The 22,598-nt window shown below is 39.0% G+C and overlaps 1 protein-coding gene across 10 annotated transcripts; it reads left to right on the forward strand.

Moving 5' to 3' along the window:
- Positions 1–361: 361 nt before the first annotated feature.
- Positions 362–22,540, forward strand: dazap1 (DAZ associated protein 1). 10 transcript variants are annotated; one of them, XM_081358387.1, is made up of 13 exons: positions 362–513; positions 1,351–1,391; positions 3,126–3,292; positions 3,474–3,539; positions 3,720–3,827; positions 4,253–4,301; positions 7,117–7,199; positions 10,233–10,386; positions 10,739–10,768; positions 12,498–12,650; positions 14,976–15,143; positions 19,189–19,278; positions 21,639–22,396. In XM_081358387.1, exons 1-13 carry the CDS (start codon positions 443–445, stop codon positions 21,674–21,676), a joined length of 1,218 nt encoding a protein of 405 aa, XP_081214513.1. In that variant the 5' UTR covers positions 362–442; the 3' UTR covers positions 21,677–22,396. The 10 variants fall into 10 exon arrangements, with proteins under 10 accessions (XP_081214513.1, XP_081214509.1, XP_081214512.1 ...); XM_081358383.1 differs by having other exon boundaries at positions 21,643–22,396; XM_081358381.1 differs by having other exon boundaries at positions 368–513; positions 7,066–7,199; positions 21,643–22,396.
- The last annotated feature ends 58 nt before the right edge of the window (positions 22,541–22,598 follow it).

A 22,598-nucleotide genomic window follows, 5' to 3' on the forward strand; every position in this document is an offset into this window, starting at 1 on the left:
GGGTGAATGGTGGCTTGACAGCTGCAGTCCTTACTTATTAACTTTCATTATATTAAAAGTATAGTTCACCCAAAAATTAAAATTATGTCATCAATGACTCACCCTCATGTCGTTCCAAGCCCGTAAGACCTCCGTTCATATTCGGAACACAGTTTAAGATATTTTAGATTTAGTCCGAGAGCTTTCTGTTCCTCCATTGAAAGTCAATGGCAGGCATATACTGTCCATATACAAAAACATAATTTTCATTTTTGGGTGATTTTTTTTTACTTCATCCAAGTGGACTCCATTACCCAACATGCTGTGCTGTCATTGCACCGCCCTTGCTGGGTCACCCCGTGGCTCGCGTGACGTCAGTGTTGCGCAGATTCGGTTTGAACCGAAAGCGGAGTGTGACCTTCCCGGGCGGCGGAGACCGGCAGGAGACCGAGCGAGCGGACCCATGTCAGCACTCCCGTCCACAACCCTCGCCACAGAGATGAACAACAACAACTTAGCTGGAGATGAAATCGGGTAAGACTCGGTGTGTTATATGACAGTGTTTGGATGTAGCGTACCCGTCCGTTTCCAGCGGAGAGAGATGCGCAGCGGGCCGCCGGAGGACAGCAGATAGCAGGGAACCAGCCCGCGGGGCTCCGCACTCACACTGGTGCACCAGTAAACTCCTTACATTTGAGGAGCACGGCGACAACGACTCGTTCTCGGTTAATTTAGCTGATAAAATGCTTGGTTATCGAAGCAAAGAGAAAGATTGACAGAAAATGTTCAGCTGTCAAACTGGATGCTTGCATCACTCTCTTTTTCTGCTGTAAGTTTCTTATAAACTAACTGCGGTATTATAGCCCTCTTTTTGTAGTTTAAGTTTTAAAAATGCAAACTGGAGGTTTATACCACTCTCTTTCATAAGTTTATAATCAAACTGGAGGCTCGTGTGTTGTTTTGTTATCCTGTAAGTTTATAATCACAAACTGGAGGTTTGTAAAACTCCCTTTTTATATAAAGTCATATTGAAGACTGGCATAATGTAAGCTTTTTAATAATCATATTGAAGGATTTGATGCTGTAAGACTTAAAATCTTGATGCACAGTGTTCTCCAGTGACCCAGCCTGCAGCAGTTTACATTAGCCAGGTGGATTTGTTAACCAGCTCATGTCTGACTCTTAGATGGTTTCGGAGCAGCTCAAAATAATTAGAATGCATTTTGATAATGACCCGTTAAACCGCACAGATCAGTCAGATCAGGCTTGCCGTGCCAAGGGCAAACGTGTTTTCCCTCCTTCACCTTGACTCATGTTCCTTTCTGAATGATCACAAATGCATTGTGATGTTCCCTGATCTTTGTGTTGCAGGAAGCTGTTTGTGGGTGGATTGGATTGGAGCACCACCCAGGGTGAGTGGATCTGTCGTATTAACCACCATATAGTTTTATACAGTAACATTAGTTGCTATGTAGGGGCTCTTAAATAATGCAAGTGGCAGCTGCAAGGCTCGCTCACACAGTGTGTGTTTCATTAAAAGCACAGTCTTGTTTTGCACTGCTGGGTATATTATGCACGCTATAAAATTCTGCATATACTTTAATAAGTGCTCGGCGTGCTCGGGGCGTAGAAACCAGGTTGTCACTCAGGGCTAATCTTGCCTTTTCAGTATGTGGGTGCAAGTGAGACAGCCTGGGTTAGACGCAAGCTCCAGAAATCCGATAAAGCCCGTATCAAGTAGCATGCGTAAAATGCAATGAGGAAATCAATGGAAAATGATCTAATAATGTACATGGAGTATATAATAATTTCATCATATATTTCAATGCCTTGTCTGCTGTACTTGTCACATGATTACTTTATGTCTATTGCTTTTCTTGCTTTGACATGTTGCCGCCTATGAAACAGAATTGTGACGTCCTGAATTTTGACCTTTGGGCTAGGGCTGCTCAATTATGACAAAAATCATAATCGCATTCATTTTGTTCAATATTGAAATCACGATTATTTAACACTATTATTGCTGGGCCATATGATCAAAGTCTTTTTTCATGATCTCAGTAAAATGACACAATTTTCAATAGGCTACTTCAGCAAAAATGAAGACTAAGTTAACTAATGTAGCTAAGTAAAAGGTCCTCAAAACAGAAGACAAGTAAACAGTTTCTTTGTTCTTCTTATATTGCAGACTAATTACAAACAAAATGGAAAATACAAATAAAATAAACCGTGCTTTAAGTTTTCCAGGAAGATGTACAAACAGTGGTGTTCACGCAAGTAATAGCCTACCACAGAAACTGAATAAAGTAATCAAATTTAAAATAGCACTGCTGTATACATTAAATATAGACTAATCCTTATTGAAGCTACAAAAGTTATTCATTCAAGAGCAGTGAGTGATTTTATCTTTTGTCTTGTTGGTTGATTAACATCAACGACACAGACTAAAGCAGGCTGTCACTTTAAGACCGATTCACAATGCACTGTGTTTATGAGGATACTTAGAAAAACAGCATTTTGACATTTTTGAGTGTAGCCTATAAGGCGCACATCCAAAGCCCACCGTATACTCTGCTTATGTGTGTTCAGTTTCTTTCATGGCTGTCATGCACTTTTAATGAAACCGTTTAATACCAAGCACGTCCTGCAGTTTAACGGCAGTAGACTGCATTTTACAACGCTCTTATTCGGCTGATTTTGATGTTAAGGTTGGCTTAGTGGGAACGAAAGCGCACAATAATTGTTTCACCTCAATTATCTTGTTTTCATATTCGTTGGAAGCTGAAATCCAAAATCAATTATGATCAATCACACAGCCCTACTTTGGGCCATCTACTAGCACTGGACTGAAAGCTGAATAAGATTTATGAAGATTATGTGCTGAATACATTACTCGCATACACATTACAGATGTGTGTAGAAATATATTCAAGAAATCAAAAAGAAAACCTTCAATATATGGAATCCAACTGGTTTGGCTCACCTCTGATGTTTAACAGGTGAACCAAAGTTTGATCATTGGACATAAGGATAGGAAAGTCTTGTTTTGCTATCCTAACTACACAAGTTCTGCCTCCAGTTCAGAACTACTGATCTAAATGTATTAAAATGCACCGTTTCGCTCATTCCTTTCTGTGTTTTTTTAGAGACTTTGCGAAACTACTTTTCTCAGTATGGAGAAGTTGTGGATTGCGTCATTATGAAAGACAAAAGCACAAATCAGTCCAGGGGCTTCGGCTTTGTGAAGTTTAAAGACCCCAACTGCGTACGGACTGTCCTGGACACTAAACCTCATAACCTGGATGGAAGAAATGTGAGGAGAATGACTGATAATTCTATTTTGCCCAATCATGATGATAACTGCATCACATATAAAGACATCTGCATCTTGTGACCCCAAAGTCAAAAACCTCTGCTCTAGTGGCATGCTGGTTTGAATTATTATTATTATTTTCTTTTTTTACTGAATAAGTGTTATCTGTTTATTCTCGCAGATCGACCCAAAGCCTTGTACGCCTAGAGGTATGCAGCCCGAGAAGACTCGAGCAAAAGACGGCTGGGTAAGAACTGTAATTTAAAGCCACATTAAATGTGTTTTTTAAATCCAAGTTTGTTCATTAGAGTCTGAAAACTAGAGTTTATTTACTTAATGTTTATTCATTGTTGAGATTCAGTCCAGTCCTTGCCTGACTCAGTTAAAAAAAGTTAAAATATTCTCTTTTTGTGTGTGTGTGTTTTAGAAAGGAGGCAAAAGCGACAGCAATAAATCTAAGAAGATATTTGTGGGTGGAATTCCTCATAATTGCGGTGAAGCTGAACTCAGGGATTATTTCAACAGATTTGGAGTGGTGAGATGGACACAGATACAGAAATGTACAATTTTTCTTTAATCAGACTGTGACTCATAGGGCATTATTAATAACTAGATATTGATTTTCATAAAAATGTTGCAATACAGTCATACGATGCACAAGTGAGCATATACAGTGGCGTCTAAAAGGTCACGTGGTCATGAACTTGCTTATTTGATTAGTGATGTAAAAATAGCGCAAAATCATGACATTTCTTTGGCATATCAAGGTTTTGGCACATCATGATTTTCAAAATTTGTACACACCTATTTGTTGTGAAAAATAAATTCAATCTTATTAAATTTTAAATATTTTAAATGTAAAAAATTTATTAAAGTTGTACTGTATGTAATATGTTTTATATATGATGCATTTTTTTATCGCTGTTTCGTCCTTCACTGGTTCTGTTCTCCCTTTTGAAGGTCACAGAGGTGGTAATGATCTATGACGCAGAGAAACAGAGGCCTCGAGGTAAACCACACATTCATATTCGCTCCCATTCAGTCTCTCTCTCACCTCATGCGCAAGACAAACTATTCCTACCCAAAGAGAACAGAACATCACGCAGGCCATCCATCCCTCTCATGTGTGCGATGCTTGGTTTGGTGTGTCTCAACTCTTGCATGGTGGCAAGGCAAATCAGCAGCATCCACATGACACGCAAACATTTGCATCAAACATGTGCTTCAAGTTCAGCTTCTTGCACATCTGCTTGTCTTAAAGGAATAGTTCATCCAAAAATGTATTCAGACTTAGCTCTGCAAAGATATAAAAAAAAAAAAATCCATTTTGTGTTCCATGGGAAAGTAAATAACAGGACAGTGAGTAGATCATTTTAAGTTTTGCGCGAACTACCACTTTAAAACTTAAAATTGTAATGCATAATGGCTGTCATCTTTCAGATATGATTCTCACTGTTTTATTATAATTGAAAACGGACTGTGGCCATGACCCGCTAAAGAACTAGTGAAACCAAGCCATCAGTGTGACTTGATAAATAAAAAGAACAAGCTTTTTCATTTTAAAAGTGTGATTTTTACATTCACTTAAACCATGTCCTTCCATGTCTTCCAGAAAATAGTTTGCTCTGCTTTTACTGTTTAAACTTAAAATGCTTTTCACCTTTCACTCTCGTTGGGTATGGATGGAATAGTTTGTCATGTGAACATTTGTAGTTGACCTACTGAATTTCCAATCACTGAAATTAATTTCTATTAACCTTTAGACATTTAAGTAAGTTTTTTTATGAACATTTACATTTGATTGATCTACGAAATGAGTGTTTATTGCAATGTAGTACATTTAAGTAAGCCCTTTCTATCTTTCTTTTTATGTCCCTGTTTTCCTTGTCAAGTGTTTGAATGCATTAACGTTTTTCCTGAGATATGTCTGTTCTTTCTTGTAGGATACAGTACAGATAGTGGCACCACACAGATTAAGGCCTGGTGTGAAACACACTCATGCCTGTTTCTCTGGTGTAAACACTGTTAATGCTTCAGTTTGCGCCCAGCTAAAGGCAGTGGCTTATCCTCAGACAGTTCACACATTGCTTTCTTTTCACTGATACTGCATAAAACACTTCCTATAGAGAGACTCAGTGTGTGTACAGTGTGGCAGATGTTCTCTGTTTGCGTTTCGCTCTTCTTAATAGCATAATTACACATTGTCTAGCTGTTAAAGGCAGAAAGACAGGTTTGTGTTCTCAGTAGCTTTATGGATGCACTCCACAATGTTCTTGACTGCAATAGCGATAGGCCAAGATGGTCGACTCAATTACTAGTTTTTGGGCATCAGTGCAAATGGGAATGGGAAATAAATTCTGAGATGCATCTTCACAGAGAGGGTTTTAGAGTGCTGTGCATTAGCGTGCAGTACTTTCAGCAATGCACAAAACACTCTTCGTGAAGTTTTGTCTCTAAATGTATCCCACTTAAAGCACCGATCATCGAAGTATCGCTTGTGCAACTTCACCGCCTTTAAGAATTAATTCAGTTCAGATGCTGTTTTTCAGCATCTTTTGCTGTGAGTGTTACATTTTTAAGACGCTGTGTCAAATTAAAAATAGTTTTAACTTTTAAAAACACAAGAATTTGTCCTGTGTGAACAGCCTCTAATCGGGGCCCTAGCAAGATCTTCTGAACAATCCAACGACTAGTCAATTTTGATAGTCTGCAACAGGCAAGAGCGCATTGAATTTCCTTGTAAAAGCCTCTATCACTGGCAACTTTCTTCTTTAATGAAACCAGGCCTGATGATGAAGGGCAGGTTGGGTATATTTAGTCCTCATTTAGACGGATGGTTCTGCTCCAAATAGTGTACGAATTCTCAGATCTCTTCAGTCTCAAAGGACGTGCAATCAGAATCAGGTTAGATCCCAAAGTGGAGATTCTGGCAGCCCAGTTCTGCCACAGTTATCTGATCTGACAGAAACTAGTTCACACTGGTGGATCTGGCGCAGCTAAACTCAGCTGCTGCTGGAGGATTGTGCTCTGTCTTAGTGCGTAAGTGACCTTGGAATCGCGCTCCGATTCGGCGGCCCACTTTGATTGTTTTGCCTGCGTGACCTCTGCACGCGTGGGTGCACGCAGTAGCTTCTTTTTCACTGTCCCCGAGCCTCTGAGTAGATCTCTGAAATTGAGTATTAACTGGGCTTACACCACACGAGAAACGGGGCTGGATTAAATGTTTCACAAATATCCTTATATCCTTGTGGTGCTTTTGTTGCAATGTTACAATCTATGTTCTCTTGGTTTGCCCAAAGTACTGTGGCATTTTGGGAAGCTTCGAGAAAACCAGTAAAAAACCTGTAGTTGTAATGATCATTCTTGTTATGCATTGATAATTGTGGTTGCTGCTCGCATTTGTTGTGTAAGATTGGGGTGGTGATGAAAGTGAGGTTCGGATGAAACTTAAAAGGCAGACAGATATATATATATATATATATATATATATATATATATATATGTATGTATATGTATAATAATCAAGCCCAACACTTGACAAAGATCTGTCGTCAGTATCGTTGAGGTTGCATAAGACCTGGCTTCAGTTATCGAATGCCTTCTACTGCTGTTAATCATTAAATATGTCCAGGGTTAAAGTATTGAAGGGAACAGAATAATACATAACACTTCTGTCCTTTTGGCCTCCACCTGTGATCTTTCCTGGTGACTCGGGCCGTGATGTCATCCGAACCTTAGGTACCCCCCACCCCATCCCTCTTATGTTCTTCTAGCTGTTCTGTCCCAACACCCTGCTGCTCTGTTGACTTTTGGTCGTTGGCTAGGTTTTGGATTTATTACTTTCGAGGCCGAACAATCAGTGGACCAGGCTGTCAACATGCATTTTCACGACATCATGGGCAAAAAAGTGTGTAGTTGTAGTTTTATTTTCCCCTACAACAGAAACTAAAGCTTGGGCGACCAAACATGCACAAATTAAAAGTTACAGAATTGACATTTAACGCCAAAGGGAGTTGTTTTTTCTAACACGATGGGTTATTTATCTCCCAAACTGGGGAAAGTTTGCAAAAGTGTTACATTTTATACATTTGTACTTGAATAAATCTCTGTCCATGTTAGTCGCCCAAGGTTTGGTTCATTTGGACCTCTCCTTTAGGTGCTGTAATGCTGTATAAAAGTGACAAACTTAGGGTTTTTGTACCCTAAATGTACCATATTAAAGTATTGAAATAAATTAAATTAATTTACTTTGCTATTATAATTGAATTATAAAGGACCAATATATATATAAATGCTAAGGGAACTTTATAGCATTGTGTTATATCAGCACTCACCTAAAGAACTGGTTAGTTTCCTTTTTTTTTCTTTTACTTTTACTTTTTCTTTTATTCAGGTTAATACTGTCAGGTCACTTACTATTTGAGTTCTATATTATCTCAGAAGGCAAAGAGAAATCTCAATTAAGTGACCTCAATGTTTGAATCTCCATACTGTGTCTGTTAATCTACTCCAAATGGGCTTTGGGCGGGTAGAAAATGTCTCTGTAGTGTAAGATTTTTGTCTGATACCTAGGTGTATTAGTCTGTTTCGAGGGATAGCGCAAGACCGAACAAGTCGCATGACGTGTTATCTCACCTCACCAGCTCGACTTAGTAAAATATCACTCCCAGCATGGTCGCTTAAAGGAAGTTGATCTGCGTTCTGAAAATATAACACTAGCATTTTTCACATATTTTGACTAATAGTCTCATGTATTCAGAGAGAATCACGTGGGTCTTGGACTTTCTGCGTTTGGTCTCCCGAGGCATTTCCTTGCTCTGTCATGACTGCACTGTGCTGATTTAAAGTGAAAAACCACTTCCAGCAAGTTCGTTCAAGACTCCAGAATAGCTCCGTAGTCTCTGTCCTACATTGAGTTGGTTCTCGCCTGCTTACGCTCTCCTTGACTTGGGTCTGTGTTCATGAAGGAATCAGGTGCTACGGTACCTGGGCTATTGTTCTTCACATGACATTATTTCATTGGGGGTTTAAGGGGGGTGGGGCTATATGTTATAAAATTAGAAACTGGAGCATATCAAACTGTGTACCAAATCCCAGCTCTACTGTTGGACGCGAAGACTTGCGCGAGACCTCCCATCACTCTGAGCGGTGATGCCCGCGGGAATGGGGGGGGGATGTTGCCGATTCGAGGATTGCAGACCACTCGCTCAAACTGATACCTAATTAGGTCGACAGTGAGAGAGGAGGAGAGAGACGAAAAGAGAGTCGTTTCATTTATGCTGCTTTCCAACGGAAAAATATCGTCTCTCGCTCTTGATGCAAGGTGACCCCAATAACTCACCCCCTTTAGAGTCTCAAGTCTATTTCTGGATTTCCACTTTAACTGGAATGAAACTTCCCTCTGTGTGTTTGTCCATTTTCTAATCGACTGGCAGGTAATAGAATGTCATTGGCTTAATTGGCTAATTATATAATTAGTGATAATTGCTAAGGCAAGCAAATCTGAAATCCTCTATTCTCCTTAACTCATATAGTTTGTGCTAAATATATGAATGATAGCTCAAATAGTTTTTTGCGATTGGATTTAAGATTCTCACCTGCCAGATTATAAAATATGGATTCTAAAAAGAAAACTGTAGTTTATATTAAAGTAGTCGGAATGAAATGAAAATTGGCCCTTATCTATTTTCCAAATGCATCTTATTGATTTTACTGTGGGCAATTTATCCATGCATTTTTCAGTTTGTAATATTTGTATTTTTAGATTTAAAAAAAAAAGAAAGTATAATCACAATATCATTACTCAGCCTTCAGGAGAAACAACAGATTTCTCTTTGGTGACGTATGCTGACACCATCCGATCAATCAGCCCACTACCGTATAACAGTGAAAACACGGCTAACCGGAAAATTCAGTCAGTGGCGGGAAAGAGTTAAAGGAGAGTCACAAGACATATCTAGAAACAAGAATATTGTAGGGCAGAGGTTCTCAACTCCAGTCCTCGGGACCCACTGCTCTGCACATTTTGTATGTCTCCCTTATTTAACACACCTGAACCAGATCAGCAGCTCGTCAGGAGAGACTCCATGAACTGAACTGAGAGTGTCAGATAAGAGAGAGACATACAAAATGTGCAGAGCAATGGGTCCCGAGGACTGGAGTTGAGAACCACTGTTGTAGGGTCTTATAGGGTGGGCTCTTTTGACTTGGGCCATTAAGAAACAACATATACGTGCGCTAAAAACCACAAAGAAAATATTACCAACCGCCTAACCACTCACGTCAACCTACAGTAGCATCATAAGCAAGGGTAAATACCCTCTAATTTTCTTCAGAAAATGTAAAAATCTATTCATTTTAATTTCATATTTGACACAGTATGAAAATTCCTCTCTGGTTAGACTTTTGTCTCTCCATTTTTAATATTGCATGTTAAGTATTTGGTACAATTAGATTATCATACATTTAAACATCACTGACCTTTAAATTTCTATTGTCGTATCTAAACTGAGATTCTTAAGCATTAGCCAGGGGGAGGTAAGTCTTCATTTTCTATCAGCAGTTTATAACTACTTAAAAGAGCTGAGATATAAGAAATGTACAGGGACGGTGTTTCTGAGGTACGTCTGTGGTCATGAAAAAGAAATATTTAGTGTCACGTTTAAGCAGAAGTCATCTGCCTGATATGACCCATAGAGTTTTAGTGGACATTGAAAGACCTAAATGTCCCTTTCATACCCAAGTACCTCAGAAACATTGGTTAAAAAGTTATCAAATAGAAGAGACCAAGTATATTCGATCTGGACTACGGTCATGTATTTGGCCTAAGTAAGCGTATCTTTTCTGAGGTGAGGGCTAAAGTTTCTGATAGGTGAGTGGGGGAAGTAGGCAGTATGTTAATTCTCCTCTTGCTAGTTACGACCTCTTGTCCTTTGTGCAGGTTGAAGTGAAGAAGGCGGAGCCACGAGACAGCAAAGTTCCCGCCCCCGGTCAGCTGGGAGCCAATCAGTGGGCGCCCCGAGCCATCTTAAGCGCAGCCAATGGCTGGGCAGCACAACCGGCTCCGAGCTGGCAGCAGAGCTACGGGCCTCAGGGTGAGTGACACGATGGGACAGAACGCAGCAGGATCGTAACACGTCCCGACCTGTAAAATGATACTAAGAGCCTACTGGTGTCAGTCATGCTTTGCTTTAGGTCAGCTTGCGCTGTTTGCACCATCTGGCTAAACCACACTGAGTTTGTCCACTGTGCAGGAGGGAATGTTTTCATGTAGATCTCGCCCAAAATAAACCTGCTCTGCCTGGCTTGAATCCAGACATGCAACACTTTAATTGAACACATTCTGGTTTCACTCACATTTTTCTGTATGATTCAGATTCAGATTTGAGTTTAAAAGTAGTTTCATGGTTTGGTGGATGTAAGTTAAAATGTGTTTTTTTGTTCCAGGTGTTTGGGTGACTACAGGACAACCTATTGGTATGTTCTGTTCTATTAGTACAGTTTGATTTGGTTATATTAGTTAATTATTGAGAATTCAGTGATTTTTGACTGTATATGTGTCACTAATAGGCTTATTCACATCAACTCCAATTATATTATATTTATTATATTATATTATATTATATTATATTATATTATATTATATTATATTATATTATATTATATTATTCAGACTTGTTTGGGCTCAGTAAGACATATAAATAAATATAATAAATATTTTTGAAAGTAGTCTCTAATTTCTATTTTAATATATTTTAAAATGTAATTTATTCCTGTGATGTCAAAGCTTAATTTTTAGCATCATTACTCCAGTCTTCAGAATATGCTGATTTGGTGCTCAAGAAACATTTATTGTTATTATTATCAATTTTTAAAACAGTTGTGCTGCTATGAAAACCATGATACATTTTTTTCCAGGATTTTTTAATGAATAGAAAAGTTTAAAAGAACAAGATTTTGACAAGAATTTATATATTTTGTTAGCCTGGCAAGCCAGACCTACATCAAGATGTTAGGTCTGGAAACTCACCATAGTCACGGCTCAATCCGAGGGGCGGGATAAACGGCTGTCTTTCAAATTCCCTCTGCACGCAATAGGACAGCGCTTCAACCAACCAGATCGTTTTCCCTACAGCGGAGCTAGTTGATAGATTCAACTTTTGCCATATATCTGGCCGGCAAACCGACGAACACATCTTCCTTTTTTTAAGAATGACTTAAGTGCCGTTCTTTGCTCTTTTCTCGAAGAAAAACTTAACTCCAAGTCCTCCAGAGTCGCGGCCAAAGCCGATTCGGAAGACCGTTGTTCTCCATCAGCAGCCGCCATTCTTTGTTTTCAAGTGGCAGCCAGGTAACCGTCGCAACTCTGTCGTCATATGTTAAGCCCGCCCCCGCCTACTCTATACACGACGTGATTGGCCTGACCCAATTTGGGTTTTTGTAGCTAGAAGGTTTATTGAGAGTGTCTAGACTACCCTGGCTGCGAAATACATTTTCCTGCCGCTAGGGTGCGTCTAGATTTCTAGGCTAATATTTTGTGTCATTACAAATATTTTTACAAATTAATTTTTCAAAAAAAAAATCTTACTGACCCCAAACCTTTGAACAGTAGTCTATTCGTATATGGTAACACTTTACAATAAGGTCTCATTTGTTAACATTAGTTAGTGTATTAACTAACATGAACTAACAATGAGCAATACATTTGTTACTGTATTTGTTTTTGTTAATGTTCATTAATAAAAATACAGTCATTCATTGTTTGTGTTACTTCACAGTGCATTTACTAATGTTAACAAATACAACTTTTGATTTTAATAATGTATTAGTACATTTTTAAATTAACATTAACAAAGATTAATAAATGCTGTAGAAGTGCAGTTCATTATTAGTTCATGTTAACTAATGTAGTTAACTAATGAAACCTTATTTTAAAGTGTTACCCTATATACATATACAGTATGTATATTAACATACATTATATATATTGATATGTATGTATGTGTGTTTATTTAATAGATTTATAATTATGATGCTCTAAGCAAATTATAATAAATTGGTATTTTGTGTGCATAGATGGTGTGGAAAATAGTTATATAATAAAATAAGTATTTTGTACTTGCATGTCGTTCAATTGGACTTGATGTAAATAGGACTTAACTTGAGTATATTTCGAAATTTTGAGTCAAATGTGTCTTTGTTTCAGGTGGGTATGGACCTCCTTTATCTGCTGGCCGTGGGGCACCCGCACAACCTCCTTCTCCATTTAATGCATTTCTAGTTGCAGCAGCACCTACAGGGGGATTTGGGGCACCTCAGGGATACCCCCAACAGGGCTTTAGTGCACAACCTCAGTTTGGTAGGTGAAAGATCTACATTTTTACAGTATTAAGTAGGGATGCACCGATACCAGTATCTACCGCGCTCATTTACTTGTACTCGGTCACAAACATCAGTGGAAAGTTTGTAGTTCGCTCAGATATGTCAATGGCAAAGAAGGCAAAACGAGGCATGTATTACTAAAGTTAACTTAACATGAACTGTTACATGATTTATGTATAATGAGTGGTTCCCTACATTATTACAGCGTGCGCCCAGAAAAGCGCATCTAGACAGTGCGGAAATTAAGTGGAATTCTCTTTCACGTCTTGCGCTTGAACGGACCAATTCACACAAAATTATGTAAATTTTACATAATTTTACATATACGTCTGTCTTGGCGAGTATCCTGGTAAACATAGTCAGTTATATCGTAATGAACATAAACAAAGAAAACGCATACACGATATATTGGATCCGTGCATTCAGTTTTAAAAGGACAGTAGCCTAATAAACCTGCTGCTGTGCTTTTTACTGTTAATCAAACTGCAAAAGATAAAGTAATATCTGCTTTTGACTGAATAACATTTGTAACTTTATAAAGATGAATCTATATTTAATTTATACAATGATGAATATGCAGTATTATTTCACATTTGATTACTGTATTCAAATTATGAACCTGAAAACTATTGTTAGGCCTACCTGGAAAACACAAAAACAGCTGTTTATTTCATTTAGCCTTTTTTGTTCTATTGTATTTATTTGTGCTATTTGTTGTTGATTATTTGTTCTTATTTTATCACTGACTGCTTGCTTGTCTTTAATAATGTTTTAAATTTGCATTAATTAGGCTAGTAGTTTTTGCTGTAGAATCAAAATTGGAATAGATAATTGTGATCTATCACTAGACTAAATCTTCACTCAGGGCGACTAAATAATGTCTATCATTAGCCATTGGCTATTAAAAAATTCTTAGATTTTACTCGCCAGTGTATGTGTGTTATGGCTAATTATAAGTTTAGCATAGATATATTTTCACTGTCTGAATACTCTGACTCAGCGTTTGCAGTCGCTTTGCTGAGAGCTTTTAGTGTTTCTCTCACACACGCAAAGAGAGTCTTGAGAGTCTTGCATACCTCGCAGAATCGATGCACTACATGTAAACGATATTCTTTATTGTATTTTCCTGTCAAAATAAAGGAGTTAATTTGAAATTATTCAGCTTTTAAGAACATGCATGATATATGCCGGTTATCTCATTGGCTGGTGGTGCTCATCTATTACCATCCCTGTTTTGATTTCAGCTAATTAGTTTGAGCGAACAAAGACAACGTGATTAATATTCATGAACCCAGCAGCTCATCAATCCTTGGTGTGTTATATATTGTTATTAGTGGTAGTATTATCTTTTAAATAATAATAATTATCTATTTTTTTTACAGAAACACTGAATGACCAACAATATCTTAAGCACCACCACCAGTCCTAAGTTCAGTTAAAATGACAAATATGCATTCATACATGGTTACCAAGTTTTAGTTCTAATTACTAAAGTCCTATCATTAAATAGTGCTCGATTCTCATAATATCATAATATAATGCTTGATTGACTGATGTTAAGAGTGTACGTTCAGATATTTAAAAAGTTGTGCCATTTTACAAAGATAAGATGATTTGGTGGAATTATATATATATATATATATATATATAGCCTATGTATTAAAATAAAATAAAATGCAATAAAATGGTATTTCAGTCTGGCGTGTAAACTAAAAAATGTACTAGCCAATGGCTTGGTTGGTATCGGACTCTTTCTGGAAAAAGTGGTAATGGTGCATCCCTAGTTTCAAGACTCGTTCACGCCAAGAATGATAACTATAAAGATAATGGTAAAGATCGTTCTAAAAATAAAAGAGTAGCAGAGTCCACACCACAACTAAAATGATAATGGCACTGAAAAACAATATAGTTTGTTGGAACTACATTCAGAACGTTTTTTTTCCAGCTGATAAACGATAAAAACATTGACAGCCAATCAGAATCCACTCTGCTTTAAAGAGCTCGAGCATTTAACACAGCAGAAGACAAAACTGCTTAGAATATACAATGATGTCGTCTGCTGGTGGCGCTAATATAGTCATCTTAATAGTTATCATTCTTGGTGTGAACAGGCCTTTAGGATTGTTGGACATTGATGAGACCCGATGGCTCTTGTCGATCATTAAATACCGCATTAATTTTAGCCCCAAATTAAAATTTCTTGTATAAAATATAAATATGCAATATGAATGGGAGATTAAAAGAACTGAAGCAAGATTGTAATGATTCCTGCATTACTTTTCTTATGTCTTTATCATCATAGGATATACCTTTGGAACACCTCAAGGTGACCAGTTTGTAGCGCAGGGAATGCCCCCCCCTCCCTCCACGCCGGGCGCAGGGCCTTTAGGTTTTGCCCCGGCTACGACTCCCTCTCAGGACCTGAGCAAAGCCGCCCCAGCACAGCCAGACTTCTCCTACAGCCAGTATGGTAAGAGCGCACTGAAACGCAGCAACAAACCACTGCAGATGTGCTGTAGCTGGGGTTCTGTTCACACGTCTGAACGGGCATGATGACATCACATACACACGCTTCCACACAGACCCTCAGTCTATTTACCCTCAATCAAGATGTAGACCTTTAGATGTAGATTTTTGGTCTGTGGAGGTTTATCCAGTGGTGTGTGTGAATTAGATCATCCTGTACTGCAATGCTGCTTTTGACCAGATGACGCTTCATATAATGGGTTTCATCTGTAGATGTTGCAGCGTTGGATGGTGGGGGTGGCGATAGGATGAAGTAAATTTGCAGTTCATGTGAGATTTTTTAGGTAGATTTAACTTTAGACATATAGACCAAGTATAAGATACACACAGAATGTCTCTTGGTGCAGGTGGCGACACAGTACATACAACATCTAGAGCATCCATTAGACTATAGAAAATAGAACTGACTCTGCAGAAATAGTCATGGACCCCTATTCTTTAGAAATGGCCAGAGCTAAAAGCATCTGGAGGTCAGTGAGATGTGGGACACGGTACATTTAGTGGTGCTTGCTAAGGCAGCTATTACTACTACAACAACAAACCTCTAACCTTAAGTATTACATTTTGGCACATAATTCATCCTGTACCATTTGTGCTACAAACCTGAATGATGCCTTCAATCATGCAGCATGTTGAGGACAGGTGTGCTATTACTTTTCCAAGCTATTAGACTTATCTATACATAAAACCTATACTTGCACTTAAAGGAATTGTTCACCAAAAAATTAAGATTTTTTCATCATTTACTCACCCTCATTTCGTTCCAAAGACCCCAAAAGAAGATATTCTGAAGAACAGTTCTGGTGACATGGACTTCTATTGTTTAAAAAGATCTTCTTTTATGTTCCACTCATTTGGAGCGACATGAGGGTTAGTAACTGATGGCAGAACCTTCTTTTTGGGTTGTATAGATCCATATCTAGGAACAAAAAACCCTCCCTAGAAAAATCAATAACAACTAGTGCTGCCCCGCACTAAAGATATTTCTAGTCGATTAGTAGTTATTCATTTAAAGGGTTAGTTCACCCAAAAATGAAAATATTTACTCGCCTTCAAGCCATCCTAGGTGTATATGACTTTCTTCTTTCAGCCAAACGCAATCGAGTTATATTAAAAAATATCCCGGCTCTTCCAAGCTTTATAATGGGAGTGAATGGTACCTGATATTTTGAAGGCCAAAAAAGTGCATCCATCCATCACAAAAGTACGGCTCCAGGTGGTTAATAAAGGCTTTCTGAAGGGAAGCGATGCGGTTTTGTAAGAAAAATATCCATATTTATAACTTTATAAGCTATAATCACTGGCATCCGTAACGGTCGTACACGAATCGAGTTCTGACGGAAGAGTGACCTCTGACTTGACGCATTACTGGAATGTGGAAGTGGAATGTGTCTTTAGAGAGAAATGTTAAATGTCATGCAGTAAGGACTGCACTAATTTAACTTCCACTCTAGCCCGACATAAGCACCTTTCACACAGCGCGATGATCCCGGCAAATTGCCAGAACGCCTTCTGTGTGAACGCAAACACGACCCGGGATTGATGCCGGCATAGACGCCGGGTTGGGGACTTAGTAACATTGCCGTGTTCAGTCCCGGAACGCGCGCTGTGTGAACAAAAGCCGTAATAATGCCGTGTCGTAGTGATGCCGCTGAAGCCGGGATCGTTCGCCAGCTAGTGAAACGGTACGTAATGCGACTAGCCGTGCTGTCCGTTACAGACTGTGGGACTTAATTTCTGCGACCAACCGACCAATTAAAATTTGATCGCTTAAGCCTCTTTTCGACTACTAACGTTTGGCCAGCCCAAGGTCAGCATAAGGGGCAGCCCAACTAGCAATCACTCAGAAAATCTTAGCAACCACATAGCAATGTCCTAGCAACCATTTAAAACACCCTAGCAACCACTCAGAACACCCTAGCAACCACTCAGAACACCTTAGCAACCACTAAGAACACCCTAGCAACTGCATTGCAACTTGCTAACAGCCACTGTCATCTTTGCAACCACATCCTAGCAACCACTCAGAACACTGCATACCTTAGCAACCTCCAAGAACACCCTAGCAACTGCATTGCAATGCTTACAAGCTCTCATGTTTGCAACCGCACAGCAGAACGGTTACCACTCAAAGGTCTTACCAACCCCCATAGCAATGTCCTAGCAAAGACCCTAAACAACTTAGCAGCTGCAAACTCTGCAACCACCAAGAACACTCTAGCAACTGCAAGCAACTTGCTAACAACTAGAGATTAGAGATGCACCGATTGCAATTTTCTTGGCCGATTCCGATTTTCTATTTTTTTGTAAGTGTGACCTGCCGATAGCGATTCTTTCAAAGAACTATAATTGACTGCATTTACAAACAAAAATCTACTTTTCTTCAATGCAAAATTGTATTTTCAATGTAAAATAACAATAGATAGTAGGAGCAAAATATCGTCGTTGTTCTCTGTGTGATACGATAATCGATATAGTGGCGCCAAATATCGATATTTTAATTAATAAAATAATGCGCTATAAATAGATTTCCCTGCTCCTAGCGTCGCTACTTCATGGCTTCTCGTGGTGGTGCTCAACACATGAATGAGGGAAACATGAACAGAAGTTAACTAGCCTAAAAAAAGGAGGTTTTTAAATGGATAGCGTTTGAAACACTGATTGAGCGATTACTTGAGACATGATAATTCATTAAGTTGTACTGTATCTTTCAACATATCTTTTGATGTTCATACATGTTTTTCATGCTATAACTGTATTAAAGTAGAAGAAAAGTCTCGCACTTTGCGTTAGAACTGAAGCGCTACAGTGATTTGTCACTTCACATTTGAGAGCATCAAAACACCATTTATTGTTTGAATTCTCTGATAAAATGGACAGAATTTAAAACTGGGACTTATCAAAAGTAACAAAACACAAAGCTCTTTGCAATTATTGGATGGAAGGCGCGCTACAAATAATGTTTGGTGAAGGGAAAAATGCGAACCTGGCAACCCTGGCTTGAACTACGAGTGATTCATAGGGTCAAATAGAGCCTGCTTTCTCGCGTTAACTCTGACAGACCTAAATTCAACACAAGACATTTTATTCACACACAGTCTGACACGTTTTTTAACCCCTTTTTATTGTCGATATATTATCGGCCCTGATCATCGGCTGTTTTTAAACAATCGGTCGTTAGCTGATAGTGAAAATAATTGCTTTTATCGGCTGATACCGATTATTGGCCAATACATCTGTGCATCCCTACTAACAAACACTCTTGTCTTTAAAACCACATAACATCCTAGCAACCAGCCAGATAACCTTACAAACCACATAGTAAAAAACTTGCAAACAGCCAGGTCACTTTACCAACTAGAACACCTTAGCTAGCATATACTTATGCAACCAGCCAGATCACTCTAACAACGCCATACTTTACATACTTAACTATCTAGTATTGTGTACAAATATTTGCTTCACAAAATATACAAGTTTAGTTATTATGGCATGCTCATATTGATATCAATCTGAGAGGTAAAGATGCGGCTGTATTCCATAATCAGTACTGAAAATGTCAGGCAATGGTTTGAAAGAACGCTATGCCTGAACGATCGAGAAGGAAGTCTTTAAACCCAAATTAGTCCATTTCGATGGTTGATCTTAGCATAGCAGTTTTCTTTGCATCTCTGGGGTTGACGTACATTAGAGTGCTATTAGCGTGAAGGTCAGGCTGTCTGTGTGGGTTGTATGTATGTACGGCTGGTGTTACGAGACGGTCTCATCAGACGCTTTGTCACGCCTCTGCTTCGCTTCCATTCATCAGCAGCTCGATGGCCAAGCAGCCTGATACACATGCTCATTTAGAGACAGCACAGGGCCGATCCATCCACATGTTCTGTTCATGAGCCCTGAGAGCAGGAGAGGGCAGCGTTCTCCTGGGTAGGAGCTGTAAGGTAGTAGTTAAGTCAGACTCTGTCAACCTGGTCTCCTCATCTCCCTGCTAGGCTTGGGTAACTATCCTCAGGACCCTTCTGCCTACGGACCAACGCGTCCTTCTCACACTTATGTACAGGAAGAGCAGGGATATAGCGCAGGTAGGTGAGCAACTGCATCCTACTATCACTCAAACCCAATAGAACAAGCATCAACAGCCTGTGGACCCATAAGGCTTCAGTTCTGTTTCTCATGCATCCCATGTACAATATGCATATGCTGTATGCGTATTCTACATCAGTTTGAGGCATCTCTTCGGTTTTCCATGGGATATACTAAAGAACAGCTACATGTCATTCAGGGGGCCTCAAAAGACGCACATTTAATGAAATAAACTCCATTTTCGTGTTTTCTTATGATCTGAATCTCCCGTGGAGCGTCTCTGGGCAATATTGTAACTCGTATGGCTTGTAGCTGTAGTTTACTATATAGAAAAAAACAGACGGCTTGCTTCAGATGTTCTTTTTTCAGTCACTGCATTGCTTTGCTGCTAAAAGGATGATCTAATGGTGTCTCTACTGGGTTTTCTGTGGATTTTGTGCCCCTCATGCAGCGTGTGACAGTCACAGCTGAACAAATCTGTTCGGATTCGGCGAATTCTTTGACTCTTAAAAAGAATCCATTCCTCTTCATTTGTGCTCATGTAGTCTAATGTTTCACTTTCATCTAGAGACTTTCGAATAAACTCTTTCCAAAATGCATTACTGCCTGGGTATTTCTGTTATTATTTTTTCTTCCAGAATGCTTTAAATGTGTTTTCATGACCACCATACCTTTATTTTTTAGATGTTTTCTGTTCAGTTATTTGTTTCTGTTGTAAATAAATCTAAGATAGTTTGTCCACGTACACACTGCAAAGCTGCTGCTTTTAAAAGTGAATTCACTTCATTATGAGTCTGTGTGTGTAAGGAATTGTCATTGTGATAACCACAGCAACAACAAACATGGATGCCAAGTTCAATCTGCTCAGTGTTGCCCATGTTCAACCAAAGCAATATTAGCAAGAAGTAAAACTACATGGAAATAATTAGTAAAACACAGTTGATTAGATTCTTTCAGGAGTGAATTTGGTTGTAGATTTAGACCAGGGTTTCTCAAACTCGGTCCTAGAGGGCCACTGTCCTGCAGAGTTTAGCTCCAACCCTGATCAAACACACCTAGCTGTGAGTTTCTAGTGATCCTGAAGACATTGATTAGCTTGATCAGGGTTGGAGCTAAACTGTGCAGGACAGTGGCCCTCCAGGACCGAGTTTGAGAAACCCTGATGTAGACAATTCAGTTGGGGGATTGAGTACTCATAAACCCAAAGTGTACTTCTGTTTTAGCGCGAACCGTTAGCGTATGCGTACAGCAGAACCCATAAAGTATACTCCATTTGGCACTCCATGCATACTAGAAGTTCCATCCTTGTCTCTGCAGAAGTAATGACCGAAATGTCTTTGTTCTCATTTAAACTGGAGTTGCGGGTATCTGTTAACCCTTCGCTCAAGCGCTCGTCATCAGGTGTCTGTTGTTGTTGGGGCACAGTTTATAGGAGTGGGGGAATTATTGTAATAATTACGTATTTTGAGCTTTTATGAGAAGCGTTAAGTTCCTGTCCAAAACATGCAACTAGGACCAGTTATCTGCGCTACTTTGCAAATCATTGTACACTGTGCGCTCCTTCACTAGTGTGCTCTAAAAGTTTGTTATGATTTGTGAGAGATGCTCCTATCACGACACTGATGATAAAATGTGCAACTTATTTTAATTCTATTTAGAATTTATTACTGTAAAGTACTACGTAGAAAGTCAAATGTCTAAAACAGCCACATAATCTTAAAAGACCTTGCTCCAACATAAATTAGAAGGCTTTTTAAACTACTTTATTGTTGTAGCAGTTACTATGAGAGATTTCGACTCATAAATAGTGTGAAATGGGAATAGTGTTTTCATATCTAAAAAATTCGACAAAAAAAAGTGCAAGGTGCTTGTGTGAGTTGAGCGATTCGAAAATCTTTGGCCCTGTGTACACCTGGTATTAAGATGCGTTTTGGTCGATTGGATCACAAGTAGACGAGGGACACACATACCCGTTTACACATTCGACCACATGAGCGTCTACACTGTGTAAGCAATCCGGGCGAATGCGTTTTCGACTACCTCTGGAAGTGGTATCTTATTACCAGGTGTAAACCGGGCCTTTGCCCGTACAAAACGCGCATACTTTGCCGATGATGAAATTTACATCACAGACACTGCACATGTCCCTTAGCGCACATATAAAAACAAAGTATACTTTGGGCTCAAGAGAAGTGACGACTGTAGTGTGTACGTGGCCTTTGTCTTGAGAAGTCAAAAATGGAACTAACGCAAACTGATGAGGGGTTACGAGAGATGCCCAGAAAGCCTAGTCGCATGTTCTCGTACTTTGCAGTTACTGGTGTTTAATATCACTTTCCATGTTTTCATGTCTGTTGAGACAGGTTATGGGCAGGACCTGAGTGCTTTTGGTCATAGCTTTGCAGACCCCAGCCAGCAAACTGCCTCATACGCTGCAGCCCCCTCCGCACCGTCAGGAGCTCCAGCGGCAGCCAGCAGCTTCGCTCGAGGGCAGAACCATAACGTCCAGGGCTTCCACCCCTACCGGCGCTGAGCTGCTCCCCACCCACCCAATGCAATACTCATCGTCAGGGATATGGACGTTTTGAGCACAAGCTGAGCTGGATTTTTGGGATTGTCTTTCTGAACACTGCAGAGTAAAATAAAAGGTTTTATTGTGTGTAAATTGTGAACAGGGGCTCGACTCCGATAACCGGAGACCACAGTACTCTTCTATATTTTGCAGTCGGACTGAACTACTGAAGTATTTAGCAATAGTTTTGGACTGTCTGGTCAAACATCAGCACAGAACAGACGTACCAGACGTCGGCGACAGGGTCTCCCAATTATTCAGCTTTAATTATATTAGCGGGGAAATGTTTTTATTTTCAATTTTGTGAATTTTGTTTACTCTTTTACCATTTTATTTAAGTTTGAAATAGATTACAAATGTGTATTATACATCTAAACTGTGCAATTTTTTAAAGAATTTTGTACTAATATATGTGCGCTTTTCTTGTTTTTTTATTTAAGGACGTAGACTTCCCTCAGGTGGCTGTTAGTGCACTTTTGCACTTATGCAAAAAAAGATAAAAAAAAAAAACACAAAAATGAGAGTTTATTTGAAATAAATGATTTAAAGAAACATTGTTGTGCAAATTCATTGAGGTAACAGTTTAATTGCTTTAGACACGTGAGCTATGTCATCATCCTAATATTATATTACAGTAAATACATTACATTTCACATATAACTTGTACATTAAATTCAACATCAAGATTCCTTTGAAGTTTATATGAATGTACAGTATATAAGAAAGTGTAAGTCACGTGTGTATTTC

This window comes from Scardinius erythrophthalmus (assembly GCF_964197995.2).
Source record: "Scardinius erythrophthalmus genome assembly, chromosome: 25".
Classification (NCBI taxonomy): Eukaryota; Metazoa; Chordata; class Actinopteri; order Cypriniformes; family Leuciscidae; genus Scardinius; species Scardinius erythrophthalmus.

Bases quoted from the DNA above. Each gene is read 5' to 3' on its own strand.
- dazap1 (XM_081358381.1), top strand. From the start codon at position 443: ATGTCAGCACTCCCGTCCACAACCCTCGCCACAGAGATGAACAACAAC. The intron at 10,387-10,738 runs GTGAGTGACACG...TTTTTGTTCCAG, and splicing joins GCAGAGCTACGGGCCTCAGG to GTGTTTGGGTGACTACAGGA. The intron at 10,769-12,497 runs GTATGTTCTGTT...TCTTTGTTTCAG, and splicing joins GACTACAGGACAACCTATTG to GTGGGTATGGACCTCCTTTA.